The following is a 21,139-nucleotide window of genomic DNA, read 5'->3' on the forward strand; positions in this document are numbered from 1 at the left end:
TACTGCATTTCCAAGTGTAATGAACTGGGTCCAAAGCAGGCGATAAAATTATACAGTTAACGCTTTGTTGTTGTTGTGCAGACAGCAAAAAAATTTTTTTTTTTCTATTTGCAAAACATTGATGCTCATCTGTGTGATAGTGTCTGTTTAATATCTGGTTCAACGACTCCGCAGATGGGGAGTGACTTCATTTACCTGGCTTAATTAGCCTTGAATTACTCTAAGACACTTAAATAACATTATTGGACAAATTGACCTGCATCCATTAAAAATGCTCGTTGATTTTATTGGACAGCACCCTGTGTCACATCAGGCATACATTAGCTGTTAGAAGGCCAGCTTCTCCCTTGCCAAAAACTCACTAAGTGAGTGTAGCTTGTTGTTTGAGGACATAAAGTTAAAAGCTTTGGGACTTGTCAAGCTGTTACTCCTTTTTTTTTTTCTTTTTTTTAGACTGGCGAGGCAGAGATGCAAGACATGGACCACTACAACAGCTGTCCTTTAGTTGAACAAAAATCTTTTTGTCATCTTATCTTTCAATAGTTAATTAATTTAATGACCATCTACAGTTAGATTTACCTCATTAGGTACATTTTGTTTTATGTGACAATGGTAAATGACTGCTAAAATGGCAGCTGATTGAATACCTCGTCTGTTAATTGCATTTGTGTTTTTTTAATGCTGCACACAGATTGACTTGTTGGGGAGATTAATGTTTTCTTATCTAACCTAGTCCCTGGGCTGTTATGTTGGAACCCAGTTATTAATAGCATCAATACTGATGAACTGTCAAATGCTCAGCTTTCAGCAAATGGACACTTGATAACATGTGCGAGGCTAGGGGCCATGTTCCATTTAGAGAGCTGAGAGATAGTGTATGTACTGAATCATACCTGACAGTTACATGGAGGCTAATTTAGAGTTAGCACATGTAGCTGTTGTCATTGTATGATGTGTGTGTGTTTGTTTTATGAGATTAATATCCTACAAACACATACAATAACGCATGTCCTTCCTTTAAGGAGTCTGAGCGTGTGCAGAATGCGTTTGCTCAACAGTCATCTTTTTTTTTTGAAAAGGAGACAACAGAAAGGCAGGGAATAAAAGTAAGCTAACCCCCTTACCAGCTTTAACGCTGTCGTCCCTGTAGTGGTGCCCAATCAAGATAAGTGCTTTATATCGATTCAGCAGTCTGTTTCAGGCCCTGCTTTTGATTTCCCCTATTAGGTCAACAGAGACGGTGAACCCATTATCAGCATGCTTCATCTTGATAACTACCATTTGTTTTTTTGTGGGGTTTTTTTCTATTTTTTGCTTGTTGCTACAGGTTGGTCCAACACCAGATTGGTGTATGTCCACATGTGTAGGGTGGATAAAGAACCAGAAATTGCCTCAGTCCACTTGATGTACCACAGTTACGAGTTGTACTCGCCCATTTCTAATATTTAGTTTTAAGTCCCTAAATACAAGAAATGAACCAAAATGAGAGTGAGTAATTCGAAATGAGAACTGTTACGAAGAAGTGGAATTATAATCTCATCAGAAGCCTGTAGATAATCCTCTATACGTCAGTTCATGAAAAATCGAAGGCCCTGGATTTTGAGCTCCTCTCAAATCACAAGAGCTCCCATATTTGCTATTGTACTGACAAAGTTTAATACAGTATGACGTGTGCCAACTTTAGATGTTTAACAACTTCAATATGCCTGAATGAGAGGATGAAAACAGATGAGTGTGTAAATTCCTTGTAAAATGTGTTTGATGTTATGGATTTGTGTCTTTTAAGATGCTCTTTACTCAACCACTTATCTGTTTTTTTAATGTCTAAGATTTACCGGTACCATCTTATGCCAAATCCAGCTGTAATTAAAAAGGAAAGTTAACCATGGGCCAAACAAAACATAGGAAACGGGAAAACAGAAGGGCTGATAGTGTTTGGAAGCCTGAGTCAGACATTGGTCCCATGTTAAGATGATGTCAGACAAGATCATACCTGAGCTTTCACTATTGGCTGATGGATCCTACACCATTTCCCCTTGCAGACATTGCAAGTAGCCATCAAACCTGTAGGTGTAGGAAGTGTAACATTTCTCCCTACAGCTGACTTTGGCTTGATCCATTTGTTTGTTGTGAGTCATCAGGGCATGCTGAGCCTGTTGCTGGCACTTAACGTAGCATAATTTGCAAGCACATGCAGAACTGAAGTGAATGCATTGTCCCCATTGTCTGAACCCTGATCTAACTTTTTTTATTTCTATCTATAATATATATCTGATGATACAGGTGAGTGTGCCAACAGGAATGAAGCAAGTACACCTCAGGTTACCTGGTTGGCAACATCCCCCACAAACAGATCCATTTCTATCGATGCGCAGTACTACACAATTGTTCTCCTGGATGTTCTGAACATCTTGAAAAATCTGCCCGTTCTTCAGGGAATTTGAACTCTCTTGGTCTTCATGCATGTCTCTGGCTGCATGTTTAGAGTTGTTGTTATGCAGCAGAATGATTCTGAGATGCAACAATTGTGCATGATGGACAACATCAGTTGCCATATGTGCACAGTGCTGTATGTATTCGCCAAACCAAATGGTGCTCTTTTCCATTCTGTCTGGTTTTGTGCTTGTAGGCCAAATGTGTAATTAGGCTGAATTATTCAGCATTTTTTTTTTACTACTTTCATATTTTGTTCTGCCAAAACTCCCACAAGACTACCTTTAACTGAACATGATGTATGTCTGCCCACAAGAGTGTGCTTATTCCTATTTTTATTTCTTGCATTCAGCCAGGAATAGGCTATTTGTGCACAGCATTAAAGTTCAGCCTGGTCATTTTGTGCTGCTAATGGCATTTAACTTTATTCACGGTGCTACAACATAATATAGGTCAAAAACTAATCCCTGTACGCCTTGTCCAAATCACTTCTATTAGACAGCATTGTTGGCTGCTATAATGCCCTCTGTGAGATAATAAATTCAGCTCTGGAAATTAAATTTATTTATACTGTGGTGTAATGTTAGGAAGGTATTAAAGCACGACAAAATAGATACCAAGCCTTTTGTCCTGTTTACTGAAAAACTGTTTTAATACTGACCATCATGTCGTTCCAATAAATCTGCAGCTTTCTTTAAGAAAATACAGGGACATGTTTTTCTCTGTAACAAATAAAGATAAACCTATCAGTACACATCCTGTCAGGAGATAAAGATCGACAATCAGGACTGTCCTGATATCCTCTGCAGCCTGCCACAGCTCCATTTCTTCTTGCTTCGGGGGAAAAAACTGCAGTGTGTCATCCAGCTGAGAGGGTCATTGCTTGCCAGTTGCTCTCCACTGAGCAGTCGCCTAATGCCAGAGCAAAGAGGAGGGCAGGGAGGATTGCCTCCGACACTGCCCACCCAGGCAATCAACTCTTGGAGGATTTGTGGGAGGTGGAATTAGTCCATCTCCACTGGCTCTGCCTTCCTCCTCTACAGCCTCTTCCCAATACCTGTCCGCCTACTCAGCTAGCCTTCCAACCTGAACTACATCTTTCAGCTGACTGCCTCCAAGCAAACCCTACATGCTGAATGAATCTTTTGCTGTTTATCCACCCCAAACTAGTTACACTACACTACACTAGCTTCACCTCTGCGGAAAGAAAAGCTTCTCTGCTGAATGTGTACAGTTGAGATTAGAGATCCAATTTAACATACTCTTTTATTTCTCTTCCTACCAAAAGTGTCCAGCACTGAGTCAGCCTTGTATACATTTGTTTGGTCCTATATGTTGCTGTAGCATCTACTGTAGTAGTTCTATTTTACCTGTAAAGTGAATTACACTGTATTATATTTAATACAGATACATGTGCATGTGTTTCTTAAACTATCTGTTGAGTTTCGCTGTGCGTTTATACCACTCAAATTTCTTCTGTCAGCTTTAACTGCAAATCCATGCACTTTGTAAAAGAAGTGAGGAGTTTATTCACCCACACTTCAAAGTCATGCTGACAACACGGCACTGAAAGCTCTCCTGGGGCAGCAGAGACTGGCCCAGAGGAAGGGATGCTGACTGATGACTGGTAGGTTGCTGTTTTGATTTTCTCGTAGTAGCAACCTGTAGGTGCACTGTGCTAGTAACTAGAGGGTGAGTGATACAACATCTCCATTAGACACTGAAGAATCCCTTTGAACGTGATGCTAAAGCACAAACTGCGGGTAGATGCGCTGAGGCAATCCAGCTCGCTGACAATCCTGCTCTCTGACCTTTCCAATTATGCACACACGCGTATCTATGAGGGATGTTCTTATTAATCAGAGCCGGACAGACAATGTAATGTTCATCTAGCCCCTCAAACCGAAAAAAAATATACAAGCTTGGCGTTCAGCCAGGACAATGTGCCACTTTTTTTTTTTTTTTGGTGCAAATTAAATTGCAAAGAGTGGTAATTAATTTATGTGTTACAGGCTTTACCTGAGGCATTGAACATTTACAAATTTAGATATTAATCCATTTTGGCATGTTTTGACATTGAGGGATTGCAGCTAATTATAATTGCTTAGATGAAGCAGAGAGAAGAGAATAAAAATAAAAATGTTGTAGTGTGGGTGAAGTTATGTAGAATAGAGGAACTTGTACATATACATTTGTGTCTGTGTTTCGGATATTTAAATGATTCACATTTTGTTTTAATGAACTAAGGAATTTTATTCTGAAAATTTGCTGGAGAGCATTTTAGTTTTTAGTTTTTGCCTAATAACTGTCAGGCCTTTGAATTATGACAGCATGTTGAGGAACGGCCCTGTTATGAAGTGGACACTAACGAGTGCTGGCACGTAAATAATAATTATTTTTGGCGTGCGGCTGCATTTTAACTAACATTATGAATATTTCCTCACCTGTCCAAGTGTTTTAAATTGCCTACATTAACTTGTGCTGTGTGCTGTTTGTTTGTTTGTGAACTGATATTAGTAGAAGAAAATATTATATTATTATATTTTTCTTGCAATAACCCAAAATGGGACTGCTGAATCATAGGTAAACCTGTGTGATATGCTGAAATAAATATTATGAATTAAATCCAGGTGGAAAAGCCTGGATCATTTTTAAAATACAACATTGCCAGTAGAATCAACACAGTAGTAGATTTGCTTCTGTTCATCAGGGAGCCAGGAAACTATTCTCATTTATTTTAGATTGCTATTTCTTGTTCTTTCTACAGCTAAGATGATTCTCTTAGTATTATCCCAGTGAAAATACTGTTTAGCAGTTGAAGGTTGATAAAAGTGTGGGCACATAATATCCATATTCCATTAGAAAAAAAATTAGACAGATGCTGACCTCTACAGGTATGATTCTGCCTTGCATTCTTGATAGACATCACTTCATATTATGAAGCACAATAAGGGTGCTTCTCTCTCACTGGAATGAACTGCCATTATTTACAATTCACAGACTCTTACTATAAGCGATGCTTGTAGGCATGCATGGTTGTATGTATTAGATGTTTCAAGATAGGATGACAATACTTCATTAAATTGAGCAAAATAAGGAGCCACTGTAAGAAATGTGGTCTCGCTGAGGCACTGATAGATAATGAAATGTCTCACTGGAGTCAAAATGTAGTGGCTGAGCAACAGGGAAGGCAGACAGCTAAACCAAATAACTGGGCTATCAGCCTCTACTGACAAACAGCCACAAGCTTGACTGAACTGGGAAAAATAGAGCGGTGGAGAAGACATGGTGGCAATGGAGCACAAAGTGGAGATGACAGCCTTTAGGACACAAGTGACAGCAATTGAGGGTAGACTGAGTACAAGTGAGTGTCAGGCAGAGGGAAAAGCCATGCTGGTTGCAACAAGCATTAATGGTGACTGGCACATGGGCTAAAGACAGACACAGGGGTCTCATTCACAAGGTCCTCTCAGGCTGCAACCTGCTGATTACTGGTCAACCGAGGAGTAGATAATGATATTTCACTGCGCTGATTTTTAAGTTTAACTTAGATAAGGAAAGTTAAAGATTTTTGTTTGTACTTTTTCACTACTGTCAATTATCGGGAGCAGGTCGGGGGTTGCACACACACACAGTTGAAGGCATCTAGCTGTGAAACTGATGGATGGTCAGTTAATTCTTATACCAACAGGACTCAAATAAATTACACCGCACTAATGCTGAAAGAGTTTGATATATGTCAGGGGATACTGGTGTAATCCTCCAACCTATGAATTACCACACACTATGTTTAAAGAGCAACTAAAAAAAATGTCTAATATTTGAAGACATGTGGGCCCCAGACCTGTTCTGAAATGTATAAGCTTTCCTACTGTATTAGCTGCAGACATTTGAAAAAATACTAGAAACTTGAAAAACTACAAGAAATGATAAAAATGTACATGCATGAAGAATACCCAACTACATCTTATCACATATATGGTGTAAATTAATTCTCTAGCTGAATCAACCAGGTAATGGAGAAGCTATGGTGAGACTGCATTAAACAGCCAAGCTGCCAGCAAGAGAAAATTCTTTAACCTTGACTAATTATTTAATTTTTTTTCATTTAAATTTCCATACTGTTCAACGTACTCTTTATATTTATGATGCATTGTATGTAAATTGTGCAAACTTGAATTGTCCGTCTCTTAAGATTGTTTATTGTCTTGTTGTTCTCTGCTGTATTAATGTAACATTTTTATCACAGACAGACCATCTTCCAGACTGCAATTTTCTTCAAAGCTTGCCGAGTTTTTCCTTCTTATCACAAGTGCTAACTGAATCACTGATGAAAGCAGGGGTCAAAAACACATTGTTTTGCTGATTGTTTTTGGCCAATTGTTCAAGACCTTGCTTAACATTAAAACAAAAAAATCACAAACAGAATACAATATAAGGCTTTGGCTGTTTGTTCTTGCAGACAAGAAAAACATTAGTTCATATAAAATACCCAGACAACATGATGCTGTAAGTATGGTACCCAGTCTCTCAATCATATCATATTTATGAACTCAGATAGTGTAGTTTTAGATGATAAGAGAACTTCTGTACTCACTATGTAGTGCCCCGTGTTATGAACTCCCACAATGCATTGCAAAAAGTAGTGTTACAATTGATAATCAATACATTAGCAACATGTACCATAATGCAATGTGTTTAATATTTATATGCACATGCAGATGACCTGCACACCACCAAAACCTATTTTTTTAATTTTCAAGTGAATCATTGGGTCAAATTTAATTATATCCCTTCTAAGCACCCCTGTGATATTGCATTAAATAGAATGGGATTGAATGTGGAAGCATGAAATGTGTCACTGCATGGATTCCTATACAGCCATGCAGTCTCTATTGTTATTATTGCCAGTATGTACTTATCGTTTCTATTATATGATGTTCATCAAAGCAATTACTCAGAGCAGAGGAACCGATGTGTTGTGTGAATGTCTTACCTGTCCAACCTTGCACACAATGTGCTTTAAAGTGCTGTTATAAACGAGTCACATTGGACAGTTAAATTCAGAGACATGAACAATGTGCTGCTGAAGGAATGATAATGTTAAGCACAATCAAAAGAAGCCTGGAAAAAAATAAAACACTGAAAAGAATGTATGCTTGGTGAATATTGTCACATAGTGATTGTCAAACAGAAAAGTGTGCACGGCTGAAGGTTATTTTAATAATAGCCCTGGGTTGATTGAGGACTGGTTAAGAGAAATCAAAAAGGCAGAATGTTAAAGGCAGATGAAATTTAATTGCTGAAAATAAACCGGCATGTAACAAAAACCATGAACTTAATAGACCAGCACAGCAGAGTCCATATTCAGGGTTGATTTGGTGGACTAAAATGCAGACATTTAGTAATAAATAGATTGAAAGTGACTGAGGGGGGAAGCACAGTTTGAAGCAAATAGGCAAATAGAAGAGTCGGTATATTAGGCACACACAGGTACCAGAAAAAAACAGGTCAAAAAAAAAAAACACAGCAGCAGAGTGTGGAACAAAGTTTTCAAAAGATTTCAACTTTTTGGGCAAGGACATTTTCCACAGTGCTCTATCAGTCAAGACTGCTGTGATGCAAACAAATTGGAATAAGCTACCAAATTACTGTCAACATTTCACAGTGCAAATCAGCACCACGGACAGCGACAGTGCTATGAATCATCATCAAAAAGGACACTTTACTGCTCCTAAAATAACCAAGGGTCTCTGTGTGGATGTAGGAAATCTCAGGATAATATCTCATCCTTCAGGCCATTAGTCCACCATTTCTCTTGAGGTTTACCTGCACAAAGGGAGCCTTTCATGGCCGGAGCACAGTTCTTTCTATTTTGAAAGAAAGTACAGAAACGTAAAAGAAAAAGACACTTTTAGACGTGGTATTTATTGCACATTTGAATGAATTGCAATGAAGTGTAGGTCCACTGCAGCAGCTCCAGAAGTAATGTCACTGAGATCATTATACAGGCAGAACATCTTTATGCAGCATCCACAGTGGCTGGGTTCTTTCTTTACACAGTGCAGTCCAAATGATGCCTGTTTTAGCACTGCGTTTAATGACTTGTCGATGGTGTAAATACATCTAGTTGGCTTCCAAGTAACCTAGAGCCTCAACAGCAGCACAGCTGAACAGCAGAAGCAGCATGTGGGAAGGTGGGAGAGGGGTTAACCAGTGTGGTCTGACCTGGTTTAAGCCAGCCGCTGAGGAGTTAGCTTCCCTGGCACAGTTTTATCTATGTAGTCAGACAGCTTTCCTCACTTTCTCTGACCCACCTGGGTGCTCGGGTGATTCTGCATATCTAGTGCTGGTGTGTCACAGAAAATTTATGTAGCACAATTTCACATGAAAGTTACACACACTCTACTGTTTAAACTCCTGTCTACATGGAATGAAAACAAGTGCAGACTGTATCTTTTACTAATGAGGCATTGTTTTAGATGCATTTAGACAGCTTGGTCACCTGAATAGGTTTTCATTTCAGGTATGATGATCAGCATTATGTTTATCTTTTGTTTGTTTTTTTGGCCTGGAAGCAGGTGTGTATGAGTGATCTCTATCGATTCATTCATATTTATTAATGAAGACGTCTTGAGTGCCCTCTCTATGAATTGTTGCATTTTTTGACACTGGCTTTAAGTGGACAGGCTGTTCATTGACAGACACTGCCAGGATTACTGCCTAAAGGATCCTGACTACTCTGGTCAGTTGTTCGGCTGTCACAGAGTCGCTAAGTCATGCCCTTTTCAATAATATATTTTTTTAGAAGTAGAAAAATGGTGATCTATGGATTGTGGACCACACTTTTTGACACAAACATGGCTGTCACATTGGCACATCTATGTATGTATTTTTCAGGGGTGAGACTTAGGCACACTATAATTTTCTTTCTTTATGCTTTAATTGAAGCACATGTAGATTCTAACTCAAAATATTGCTCAATGAAGTGCCTTTCTGGAAATCATGGCATCAGAAATAAGTGAAATAGACTTGAGGCTTGTTTCAGTGAGGACAGTAAAAAGCACAATCAGGCAGACCTAAAGTGAATACACCACCACAAAATCAATACATCGAGCTTTGTTCACTGAGAGAAAGAAAAGCAACTTCATCACGGATACAGAATTTGCTAAATAAAGAAAGTAAGACTCCATTCTTCCCAAGTATTGTCGGAAGGAGGCCGTCTAGAAGTGGTCTCTGAGGACAAGTATCGTCTCTAAGCCACTTCTCATGAAGGGGAGCAAGGCCAAACAGCATTTCACAGTCATGAATGCAAAAGTCCTATTTAGTCATGAATGCAGGCAAGAGATGTATGGTATGTAAGGAGAAGAAGACGAAGGAGGACACTATTGTATATCAAACTCACAGGGTGTTTCATTCAAGTTTGACATCTTGCACTAAATGAACACCATGACCAATGAAAAGCAGCACTTCATTCTCTACAGGATTTAGAGAATATTTAATCCTGTGCTTTTATTGCCTTGACGTGTCCTTCTGTGAAAAATCCTGTCTCTACTTTTGGACACCAAAATAAGTGTTTTAACAACTAACAATTATACACATAACAAATGTGTATAATGCACAAGAGTGTGCAAAGCATGGGAAGGACAGAGGTCTAAGTGGTCAGTAGCTTTAGTATTTGTTGCATCATGGCTTATCTGTGCACACAAATTAAAACCCATAGTAGCCCATAGTACATGCATGAACTTTAATATTGGAGTTAGAACGCTGCATAGCACTGTGCCGCTAAAAGAAAATATTACCTTGAAACCTCCCATTTCTCTATTTTGCAATCATAAAAGAGAATGTGACAACATCTCAAATATGAAAGCCAAGCTGTTATGTTGGGTCAACACAGCAGGTCAAACTCAGTCAAAAAAAAGTCTTGACTCAGGTCTGCACTCCGTTTCTCCATCCCTGCAAAAGTAATGATCACAGCAAGAGAGGAGAAGCTTCTCAAATTGGCTGTCTAACAGTCTGTCCTCTCAGGGAAGGATACCCTGCTACACAGGCTGAGCAGTCTTTCTGTTGATGCTTGGTGGAGCATTGTGTATGCAGAGACATCTGCTTGTTGGTGGGGTAATTGTAGTCTCTCCATATCCACTAGTGACCTGAATTACTCTATAATCTCTTGAGTCTGAGTTTTCAGAGCCCTTTTTTCTCCATAGGCAAAATTGCTCTCGTTTGTCTGCCGTTGATGTGCAGCATGTTTCTTTGAAAAAAAAACTGCTAGTATTTAGATCAAATAAGGCAGATGGTAAGAATGATGCAACTTTTGAAATTAGCAAAAACTTCACTCTAATCCAATACACAAGTATTTCTTTTATATACATTCTGTGTGTGGGCTGAAAACAAGATCTTATCATTCTACACAGCCCTGCCTCTGTAAGTGATTTTTAAAAAAGTGGGACAGAGAAAGCAGAAGGAGGAGAACTCCAGCTTATATAAATGTTAATAAATACTCAATAAAGAGTCTCATTTAGACTCTTAAATGGTGTTTGTAAATGATCAGGCAGTCCATTTTGACGGTTTGTGCTGTTGAATTAAAATCTAGCTTTAATCCACAACCTGGCAACCCCCAAAAATTGTTCTCATTAATGGCTTATAATTAAATAATTAAAACCTAAAAACCAATTACAGGCTGTGGCTTATTATTAAAAAAAAGGGCTAATCTATTTTTGAGGTAGTTAGAGGACATGAAGTACCCTATCAACGAGGAAAACCTGAAAGTCAATGCGTGCTGTTATCATATGCTACTGTCAACTGGCTTCCTTGTTCCTTCTGTGCACTGCACACATGACACGACTGGGGATGCTGTTACAACAACATGTCATGAAAATTTAGCGTAGGTGAAGCAAGTGTACTAACTCTGAGTGTCAGGAGACTCCCATGTGACAGTCACGGCTCACCTGTCCTTCTTTTTGTTTTTTCTTCGCAACATTCCTTCCAAGTAACACGCACAGCCAAGTTTAATACTGCAGGTGATGAGAACGTGCGTTGCTTTAAAAATGGAGCAGACAGAAGTTTCCTATAAAACTGTCAAGCTACAATTTTAATATGCTTGTGTGAACATAGTAAATATGGTGGAGACACTGTCTCCATTCTGTGTAAAACAAATGGGCCCCTAAAGAAAGGCAGGAGAGAACAGACTGTTAAATTACATTGTTTTCCTGCAGTATTTTTCTTGTTATTATAAATTATAAATGTCTTTTATTAATTCAAACCATCACTATTTTCCTACATAACCCACATGTGAATCCATGATGCACACCTGGCCAGCATCTCTTCATGACCTTCCCCTGCTCACCAGACTGTGAAAATTCACACTGTGTGAAGACTCACATATAATGTCTCTATTTAGCCTACGCATGTATAGTTATGCACTGCGTGGCAAGAGAGCCTGGACGGCAGAAGTGTGTGAAAAGACATCTCTGTTAGTTTGCTGTGGGCTTCTAGTACCAGGTGGTGCATAACATCTGGAGCTCATCTCACAAAGGGGTTAAATAAAAAATTCAAAATAATTAGTTGTATGTTACATGACAGGCATTTTGCCAGTCAAGCAGAATGCATAACACAGTTTCCAGATAAAAGAGCTTAAGTGTTAAAAGCTGCAGACTATAGGCTAACCTATAATAATCATTTTTAAAGCTGAAAAGTAGTTAAAGACAAAGGGATTGATACTCTACTTTTGCCCTTGAGTGATGGAAAGAGGGTGGAAGAGAGAGAGAGAGAGAGTGTGTGTGTGTGGAGAGAGGGAGAGAGAGGAGGGGTGGTGACAGAGTGATAATCTCTTTTGTATTTTTGATCCCTAAATGTGGTGGTTGTGTCCCCTTATCCCAGCTACTTAAGTTTCTGCAGTGGGTAAGTGATGCCATGCACTTAGGCTGTGAAAAGCAGGTCAATATGACCACTGAGAGAAAACCACATGTGTGCATCACATGGATAGCCTTGGGATTATTCCTCACAAAATGTCTTAATTCCTCTGTTCACTAATGATCCAGGGAAAATGCCCTCTAATCTCCATTCCATTAATTAAAAAGAGCATGAGCCCATGGAAAACCTCACCATCTGCTGCAGTTTCATTTCTGCAGACAGATTGTGTTTTCAGTTTCGAACCAAGGGAACTGGGTTTTTCAGAGCAAACGGGTGGAGCGTGCATTGAGGTGGATGGTAAACAGATACAACTGCTCTATTTGACTATTAATGCACTGAAACAGACTGGGGAAAAACAACAGTTCTAAACAGAGGCAAACACTGCCAGGGTACTGTGATGATAACTCCCAGCTTCTTATAATCCTTTTTCAACCTTATTATAGTTACTCTTTGGAGAATATGTAGCTGTTTATGGTACGCTAAATGGTGAAAAGAAATGCACAGCACCTCCCATTTGTTTCAGATTTTAATAAAGGTTCCAGTGTTCTTGCTTCATTCATAAACAAGAGGAATGTGTTGTTTTTACTGTTTTCCTCTCACAGTTCAAGTTTGTTACAAAAACAAAGTTTATTAAAAAAGTTCACAATGAAACCATGTCTCTAGAGAGACAGTTTTCTACTGACTTGCAGTGTAATCAGCAATATAAAAATAAATACAAAAAATAATAAATAAGTAGCTTGTTCTTGCTCTGACATATTTCAGGAATGTGTGATGATATCCGATTATACCTTTATATTGAAAATGATTAACCGATGAGAAGAAATCGAATGTTGTACGTTTGACCTGCGGTCAGAGCCTGGAGACGGTGACATGTATTTTGATCGGGCTAGTAGGCAGAAAAGATTATCCTAGCAGATGTCGTTTCGCCTCTATTGGAACAGTAGGGCCAATATTAAACACACACACACAACGCACCCTAATCTGTGAGAGGCTAGTACCTTGCACATCTCTCTCTCTCTCTCTCTCTCTCACTCTCTCTCTCTCTGTCCTCTCTTCTCTCTCATGCAGGCAGTCGCAGCTCCAGTCCCACTATAATGTCAAGTTTTTCCAGACTGTATTTTGCACACCTCTGATCCTATCATCTCTACAGACAGTGCTTGTTTTTTGAGCTTTTTCCACTTTCCAGATGGACACACAAGAAGCGAGGAAAAGACTGTGTGGGAGATGGCATGTGCTGTACCGTTTTGCGCTGTTCACTTGTTTCTTGGATGCAGTCTGGGGACAGATACGATATTCAATCCCAGAGGAACTAGAGCACGGAGCATTTGTTGGCAACATTGCAGAGGACCTAGGCTTGGACTTGGACAAGCTGTCTGCGCGCAGATTCCGAATAGTATCCGGTGCCAAAAAACAATATGTGGAGGTGAATTTGGAAAATGGAGTTTTATTTGTTAATGAAAGAATTGACCGTGAAGAACTATGCGAGCAGAGTTTGTCCTGTTCTTTTCACTTGCAAGTGGTCATAGAAAACCCTCTAGAGCTCTACAGGGTAGAGGTGGAAATTTTGGACGTTAATGATAACTCTCCTAGTTTCCCGTGGACCGAGTTTAATCTGGATATTTCAGAGTCTGCTGCGCCAGGATCACGTTTCCCACTTGAGAGCGCACAGGACTTAGACGTGGGGTCTAACTCCCTTCGCACCTATTTGCTTAGCGTAAACGAGCATTTCTTTTTGGACATACAGACACGCAGTGATGGGAGCAAATTTGCAGAACTCGTCCTCCAAACCCCACTGGACAGAGAGCAACAAAGTGCGCATCAGATGGTCCTGACGGCAGTGGATGGAGGCGCGCCGGAGAGATCGGGCACTGCGCAAATTGATATCACCGTTTTGGATGCAAACGATAACGCGCCTGTGTTTGATCAGTCCTTCTACAGAGTGAGGCTTGCTGAAAACGCACCTAAAGGGACAGTTGTCATAAAACTCAACGCATCCGACTTAGACGAGGGTCCCAATGCTGATATCACCTACTCATTCAGTGGCCACGCTCCCATCAAAGTGCGCCAGCTATTCAGTGTGGACTCGCACACGGGAGAAATCAAAGTCAAAGGAGTGATAGATTATGAAAAAGCAAGGATGCATGAAATCTATGTCCAGGCTAAAGATAAAGGCCCCTCAGCTGTGGCGGTTCACTGCAAAGTGCTGGTGAACGTTTTGGATAAAAATGACAACCTTCCTGAGGTGATCTTGACTTCAGTGTCTACACCTGTGCAGGAGGACGCGCCACCGGGAACGGTGATAGCCGTCATCAGTGTAATGGACAAAGACTCGGGTGAAAACGGGAACGTGGACTGTGAGATCCCTCATCACGTGCCGTTTCAGCTCCACTCCTCCTTTAAGAACTACTATACTTTAGTAACTTGTGATTTTCTGGACAGAGAGACGGTGACAGAGTACAACATCACGCTCACTGCTCGAGATATGGGCTCTCCACCTCTGTTTACCAGGAAAACTATTTTAGTCCAAGTGTCTGATGTGAATGATAACGCGCCTCACTTCAAACAGCCTTCATACACGGTGTATTTAACCGAGAATAACGCGCCAGGAGCATCCATTTGCGCAGTGACTGCGCTGGATCCAGACTCTGGTCAAAATGCATATTTGTCCTACTCTATACTAGATGGTGATATACAGGGTATGCCCGTGTCCACGTATGTGTCCATAAACTCAGACAACGGGAACATTTACGCGCTGCGATCCTTTGACCATGAACAACTTAAAAACTTTCAGATCACAGTTCAAGCACAAGACGCGGGGTTTCCGCCTCTCAACAGCAACGTTTCAGTCAATATCTTCATTTTGGACCAAAACGACAATGCACCTGTGATTGTGTCACCTGTTCCGCAAAACGGCACGGCACCCAGCGAAGTGGTGCCCAGATCAGTTGATGCCGGTTACCTTGTCACCAAAATCAGCGCGTCAGACCCTGACGCAGGTCAAAACTCGCGTCTTTTCTATCAAATGCTCCAAACGACAGACCCGACCTTGTTCAGCATCGCTCTGTACACGGGCGAAATCAGGACGATACGCCAGTTTGTGGAGAGAGACCCCACGAGGCACAGACTGGTCATTCTGGTGAAGGACAATGGTCAGCCACCCCTCTCGGCCACAGTTTCCATCATCCTGTCAGTGGTTGACAGCCTGCCAGATTCACAGCCCGATTTGGGTGACCTGTCACTAAGCCCACATCACAGCTCTAACTTCACCCTGTACTTAATCGTGTCTCTGGGCGCAATCTCCTTCACATTTCTGGTGGCTATTATTGTCCTCGTTGCAGTCAGGAGACTGAGGGGTAGGCCGTCCAACAAAGAGTCCAACTTCCGCCCTATCACCGGATGCTGCTGTTGCTGCTCCCGCTCTGAAATATCCACCACAACAGAGGTGTTCACAAAGTCCAACTTAAACCTTCGGATGTCCACAGGCGCGTCCGGGTGCGCAGAGGCAAACAGCAACGGCGCGCTCCCTCAGGTGTACTGCTACAAAATGTGCCTGACACCAGAGTCATCCAAAAGTGACTTTATGTTCCTCAAGCCGTGCAGCCCGGTAATGTCAGTTCAACAGAATAACGCCAAGAGCACAGATTACTTGACTTCTGGCTGGAGCGCGCTGGACCGTAATGAGCTGTCCAACAACAGAGCAGCAACCCCCAACGAGGTAATATACTGAAATGTAGCGAATCAACAATTCTCTTATCGTCCACTTTAAGTCCACTCAGGCATGTCTCTCACTGGTGCTCCTGCTGCCTCACCTCAGTTAAACCTGACAGAAAGGTTTAACACTGAGGGCAAGTGGCACAACACACACACACACAAGACAACGCTGTGACATAAGATACATGTTTAGCGTAAAAAAAACATAATGGCCATAGTTTGAAAAGTTTGCACTCCTTTGCACTTAATGTGCTTTTATGTAAACAATCAAAAGGAAAATGCAGATTCAACCTGCCCATGCATTGTAACATCATAACCCGCAGTCATAGCGTGGCAGCGAGCTTGACACATGAACGGAAGGTGTTGTAAAGATAAAAGAGATACACATTTTTATCACAGACTTGAAGCTGTCTCTTGATGTTAACACTGCTGTATTTGTGCACCAGACAAGCTTCTCTATCGATATGAAGCGTCACACTTCAGAAGGTTAGACAAGCATCCTCGAACTGTTTCACAATATGATGCATTTGTATGCCATTTTTAGAAACGTGTACAACAGTGAAGTCAAAGTTGAATCGTCCCTTTTTAAGTTTCAGCACCAATTCACTATTTGTGTGCTTGTCTCTCTATTGAATGTATCCATTGTTGCCAGTGAACTCAGTTAAGTTGCAATCCAGCTGTTCTGCTGCACGCTTTCACTAATTTAGTTTCTTTGTTGCTCCTGCTGTGCAGCTTAAGCACTCAAACAAGGACTGGACATGGACCAAGAACCAGCGCAACTCAGCATACAAGAGGTGAATAGATTGTAGAACAGCTTACTCACGTCACAGACTTGCAGTATGTGTTCCAGTAATAGTAAGCTCCTGCCTTGTTTTTTATCTTTTTCAGATATAGCTCAGCAAATATGGAGGGCACGCTCTCACGTCCACAAAAACATGATGCGGATAGGTATTCCTGCACTGTGGCGCCGCAGTACTGGACCTGGGGGAACCATATGAAGGGTGGGTGGCAGCTGTTACTGTTCAAATGAAGGAAGGGGGGGTTGGTGTCTAAGGATTTAGTCTAAACTGTAAAACGGCAAACCAAAAAGAAGATAATACTAGCCCTAAAACTCTGCGTGTGTGAGGGGGGGGGGTTTAATGCATCAACATTGGGATTATTTAAGGCCCTGCAAGGAGTATTATTTATAAAAAGATGAAATTAAGGAGGTGCCTTTAAACCCACCTCATTCAGCTCATATTTTTGAGGTCATTTCAGAAATAATCTCCAGATACAAGCTGTAATTTATGTGCATTTTTCTTAACAGACTGCAGGATGTCTCTTCAGGAGGCGACGCTTCCTAACTACTCATGGACTCCAAAGTACACTCAGCCTCATTCTGATCCACCAGACTACCAACACAACGTCTACATTCCTGGCACCACGTCCGGCTACAGCACTCTGAAGCTGCCCCCTCGAGGAGACCACCTGGACGTGTACAACACCTTCTCTACTTTTGGGAAGAAAAAAAGATTCATCTCAAACTATGAACAATCTTTTGACACAGATGACACTATCATAAGCAATTCTATCTTTAAATAATGCTGGTTTGGCGAGGATGTGAGAGACGTGTGTGTTTGTAAAATATCTGTAGCTCCACCTTTTCTGTCTTATTGGTACAGCTGTGTCAAGGCAGTGAAACAACGCACTGTGCTAGCAATAAACCTTCTGATTTCTAGCCTTGAAAGTAGAGGTTTCTATTAATAAATACATTTAAGATATTTTTTTAATTAAAAAAAGTAACTGTTATAGTCTTGCTATAGTCTTTGTTATTCACATGGATGATCAAGGTGTGGAAAGCTCCTGTCACTCAGACTGAAATCATGCCTGAGTGCATTTAATGAAGTGACAGGTCATTTCCAATAAGACTGTCATTCAGGCACAAAAATGCAAAATAGTATAGAAATTAGAGAGATTTCTAGACGTAGATGGAGGAGAAAGACAATGTAAGATGACTGTGCATCTTGCTTTATTGACCTTATTGTTCCTTACAGACATAGCTATAATTTGACCCATTTAATATCACAATAACACCTTTACAAGGACCTGAAAAGTTACAGCAATGACAGCAATAATCTGATGTATACAGTTCATAGATTATCTGTATTCTGGATTTCTATTAATTATTGGTTGTGATTTACATACTGACAGTTCATTACATAGTTTTGCTCAGTAGGACTGATAACTCTGTATATGCCAAGTATATATTAATGTCAATAAATGTGTTCTCATCTGTAGTGGGTTGTGTTTTTAACATACAGCTGAAATGTTTTGGTTGCGCAGCCTAACGTTATGAATGTGATCCAACATAGTGTTACAAGGGAGCTGTGCGCACATTTATAAGAGCCAAAACTGATTTCAAGGTGGACAGGAGCCCAGTTACCAACTGGATGTCAGACAACAAAGAGTGAAACGCCTATTACTTGAAAATAAAAATGACAATGAGACTGTGCCCACTTTGAGCCAGTTCCCAGTTTGTCCCAGTACCCTGTTGAGGTAGTAAATAAAGCTAATCCCTCCTGATAAATATAGAACAAATGTCCAAGTAGACACCTATCATATGAATGTCTTTGCAGAGGGGAAAATGTGTTGTACTATGTCTTACGTCTGTGACATGACTTTTAGCCTCTCCCTTGACATTCTGGTCAGTAAAACCAGGATTTTATACTACCACTGTGGAGATTAAGATTATCCTCAAGATCCATCGCCTGAGCTATTGCCGACCAGTGGGTTAATCTTGGGCTTGGGTCTGACTGCCTCAGTGAACTGCTTCATGTTAAAAAAAATGAGGTCAAAAAAGTCAGATGGATAAAAAAAAGACCACAGATAACCAAAAAAATACATAAATGCATCTTTCTTATCCTGTTATTTAGATACAACCAGGAATTTAAAACACAAATCCAGACCCTCATCTACATCCTGCCAATAATTACAGATAATCAAGCCAAGATTTATCTTTGACTGTATCACAACCAAAATCAGCCAAGCTTAGCAGTTGTTATACGTCCCATGAGCTATAAGCAGGGATAGATAGCATATGTCCAGCTTCTGTGCCATGTAACATCTATTCAGATTTCAATCTGTGCTGCTGTATTTCTCTTATCTTCCTAGATACCCTCACAACAATCCATAGCTTCCACAACACTGGCTGAGAGCTGAGTTGTCATTTTACTACCCGCTAGAGGGCGCCTGTACATCAGGGTGGAGGAGACCAACCACCCCAACACTAAATGCCCAGAGTGCTGTATTAGTATTAAATGTTTATGACCTCTTTTATTAATCATCTGATACTTAAGTATGTGTGTACACACGTCAAAATGTTGTTACATTATACATCAAAATTAATTATTAAAGTTTTTTTTATTATTTTCATGAATGTATTCATGTTTGCAGCTCAATATTTAAGCCAAGCCTTTATGTATTTTCTTGAAATACTGAATCACTCTGATGTCAATGTCCCCCTTCTTTATGGAAGAAATCAGATCAGCATTAAGATCAAGCATCATTTCATACAAGGTGACAATGAATGGTTTTTGCTCTTTAAAATACCCAGAAATGTAAATAGAAGATACTTTTGTCAGTGGAACAAGCAAAAATGGGATAAAGTTTTTTTTTTTAATATCTGTATGCTTAAAATAAAGATACAGATAAAACCTACTTGTTTTTATTTATTGAATGGTTCACCTTCTGTAACTTACAGTATGTCTTATTTTCCCTTTCGTTCTCCCTGCCCTCTCTTCCACTCTTTTTCACAATCCTAGAAAGAAATATGCCATATATTATATAATCAGTAATGTACCTATTAAAGCACTGAAAAACACCTGAAAGCTGTTCAAGTTATTTTGCTATGCAGAATAATGAATACAGTTCAAGTGAAATGTATTTTCTTTGTACTCAGACCTGACACACAGGGAGAGCAGCCACTTTAAATGGAACAAAATAATGTAATTCATGTAATTCTCTGCATTGCCAGCAGGTGGTGCAGAAGTAAAGAAATGATTTAGAACCATGCTCATCTTGTCTCTTTGCTGGCAAATCAGACACAAAGAAAATGAATATCTGCATAAATTGTGGCACAGGACACACATCTAAGCTTCTTTACTGGGAACAAAGAAGCAACAAACTTGTGTGTGGATCATAGGCAGACTCAGGCTGCAAGAGGCACAGGGGAGAACAGAGAACAAAACACGGGTTAATAAGTCTGTGATGAAAGTGTGATATTCATTATTATTTCATTTTAAAATGATTATTGCTACTGATTACTGCTGGCTCACACAAACCCTTATCTGTCTGATCTCCTCCATTTGCAGCTTTGAACGGCTTCTAACTGCATTATGTAGATCCCTTTGTATTGACAGCTTCCTCTCTTTGCTTGGCATTCTGTAATCACTATGTGCAAATCTCCATCTCTGGACAGGCTCACATATAAAGCCAGTTTAGACAGTAAAGTTTACATACATTAGTAATGGAGCTTTTTATAGAGCTTTTATACATTTTAAATCAAGATGCTTGTTTTAATTACAACAAAAACTTTGCTGCACAGCTGTACTGAACTGAACTGTGCATTATTTTCATCAAAGTCGGCCTTTAATCCATTTCTTTGGATTAACCAGAAGGATGCCATAGAGTTACTAACATCCATTACAAACCCTATTGGTCATTTAAAGTAATTTAAAATCAAATAGCATAAATAAAAGCACTTCATTCTGATTTACTCAAAACAGCCATTACATGACTTTGTTGTCTTCTTCTGTGTTGGCACCATTTTTATCATTTTTTCCATGAGGGCAACTATTGAAGAACTTTGTAGTGTATGTATGTCCTTTTTATCTCTTTTTATCTGAGTCCCCCTGGACTGTGAATATAAGGTGTTAGAATTATTGGATGTGAGGTACAGTGATGCTAATGAGATAAATTAACCTTAATTGACCTTTGTTAGTCATGTAATTACCTTGTTCTGAAGACACTGTCACACATTAACTCCTGTCCCAACAATCAGTGTTTGGTCTATATCTGGAGTTGCCCTATCACACTTGTAGCAGAC

At 40.0% G+C, this 21,139-nt stretch overlaps 1 protein-coding gene across 1 annotated transcript; it reads left to right on the plus strand.

Moving 5' to 3' along the window:
• Nucleotides 1-13,531: 13,531 nt before the first annotated feature.
• Nucleotides 13,532-17,637, plus strand: LOC114445924 (protocadherin beta-15-like). The gene is made up of 4 exons (XM_028421246.1): nt 13,532-16,060; nt 16,789-16,850; nt 16,945-17,057; nt 17,363-17,637. Exons 1-4 carry the CDS (start codon nt 13,532-13,534, stop codon nt 17,635-17,637), a joined length of 2,979 nt encoding a protein of 992 aa, XP_028277047.1.
• The last annotated feature ends 3,502 nt before the right edge of the window (nt 17,638-21,139 follow it).

This window comes from Parambassis ranga, chromosome 14 (genome assembly GCF_900634625.1).
Source record: "Parambassis ranga chromosome 14, fParRan2.1, whole genome shotgun sequence".
In the NCBI taxonomy this organism is placed as follows: domain Eukaryota; kingdom Metazoa; phylum Chordata; class Actinopteri; family Ambassidae; genus Parambassis; species Parambassis ranga.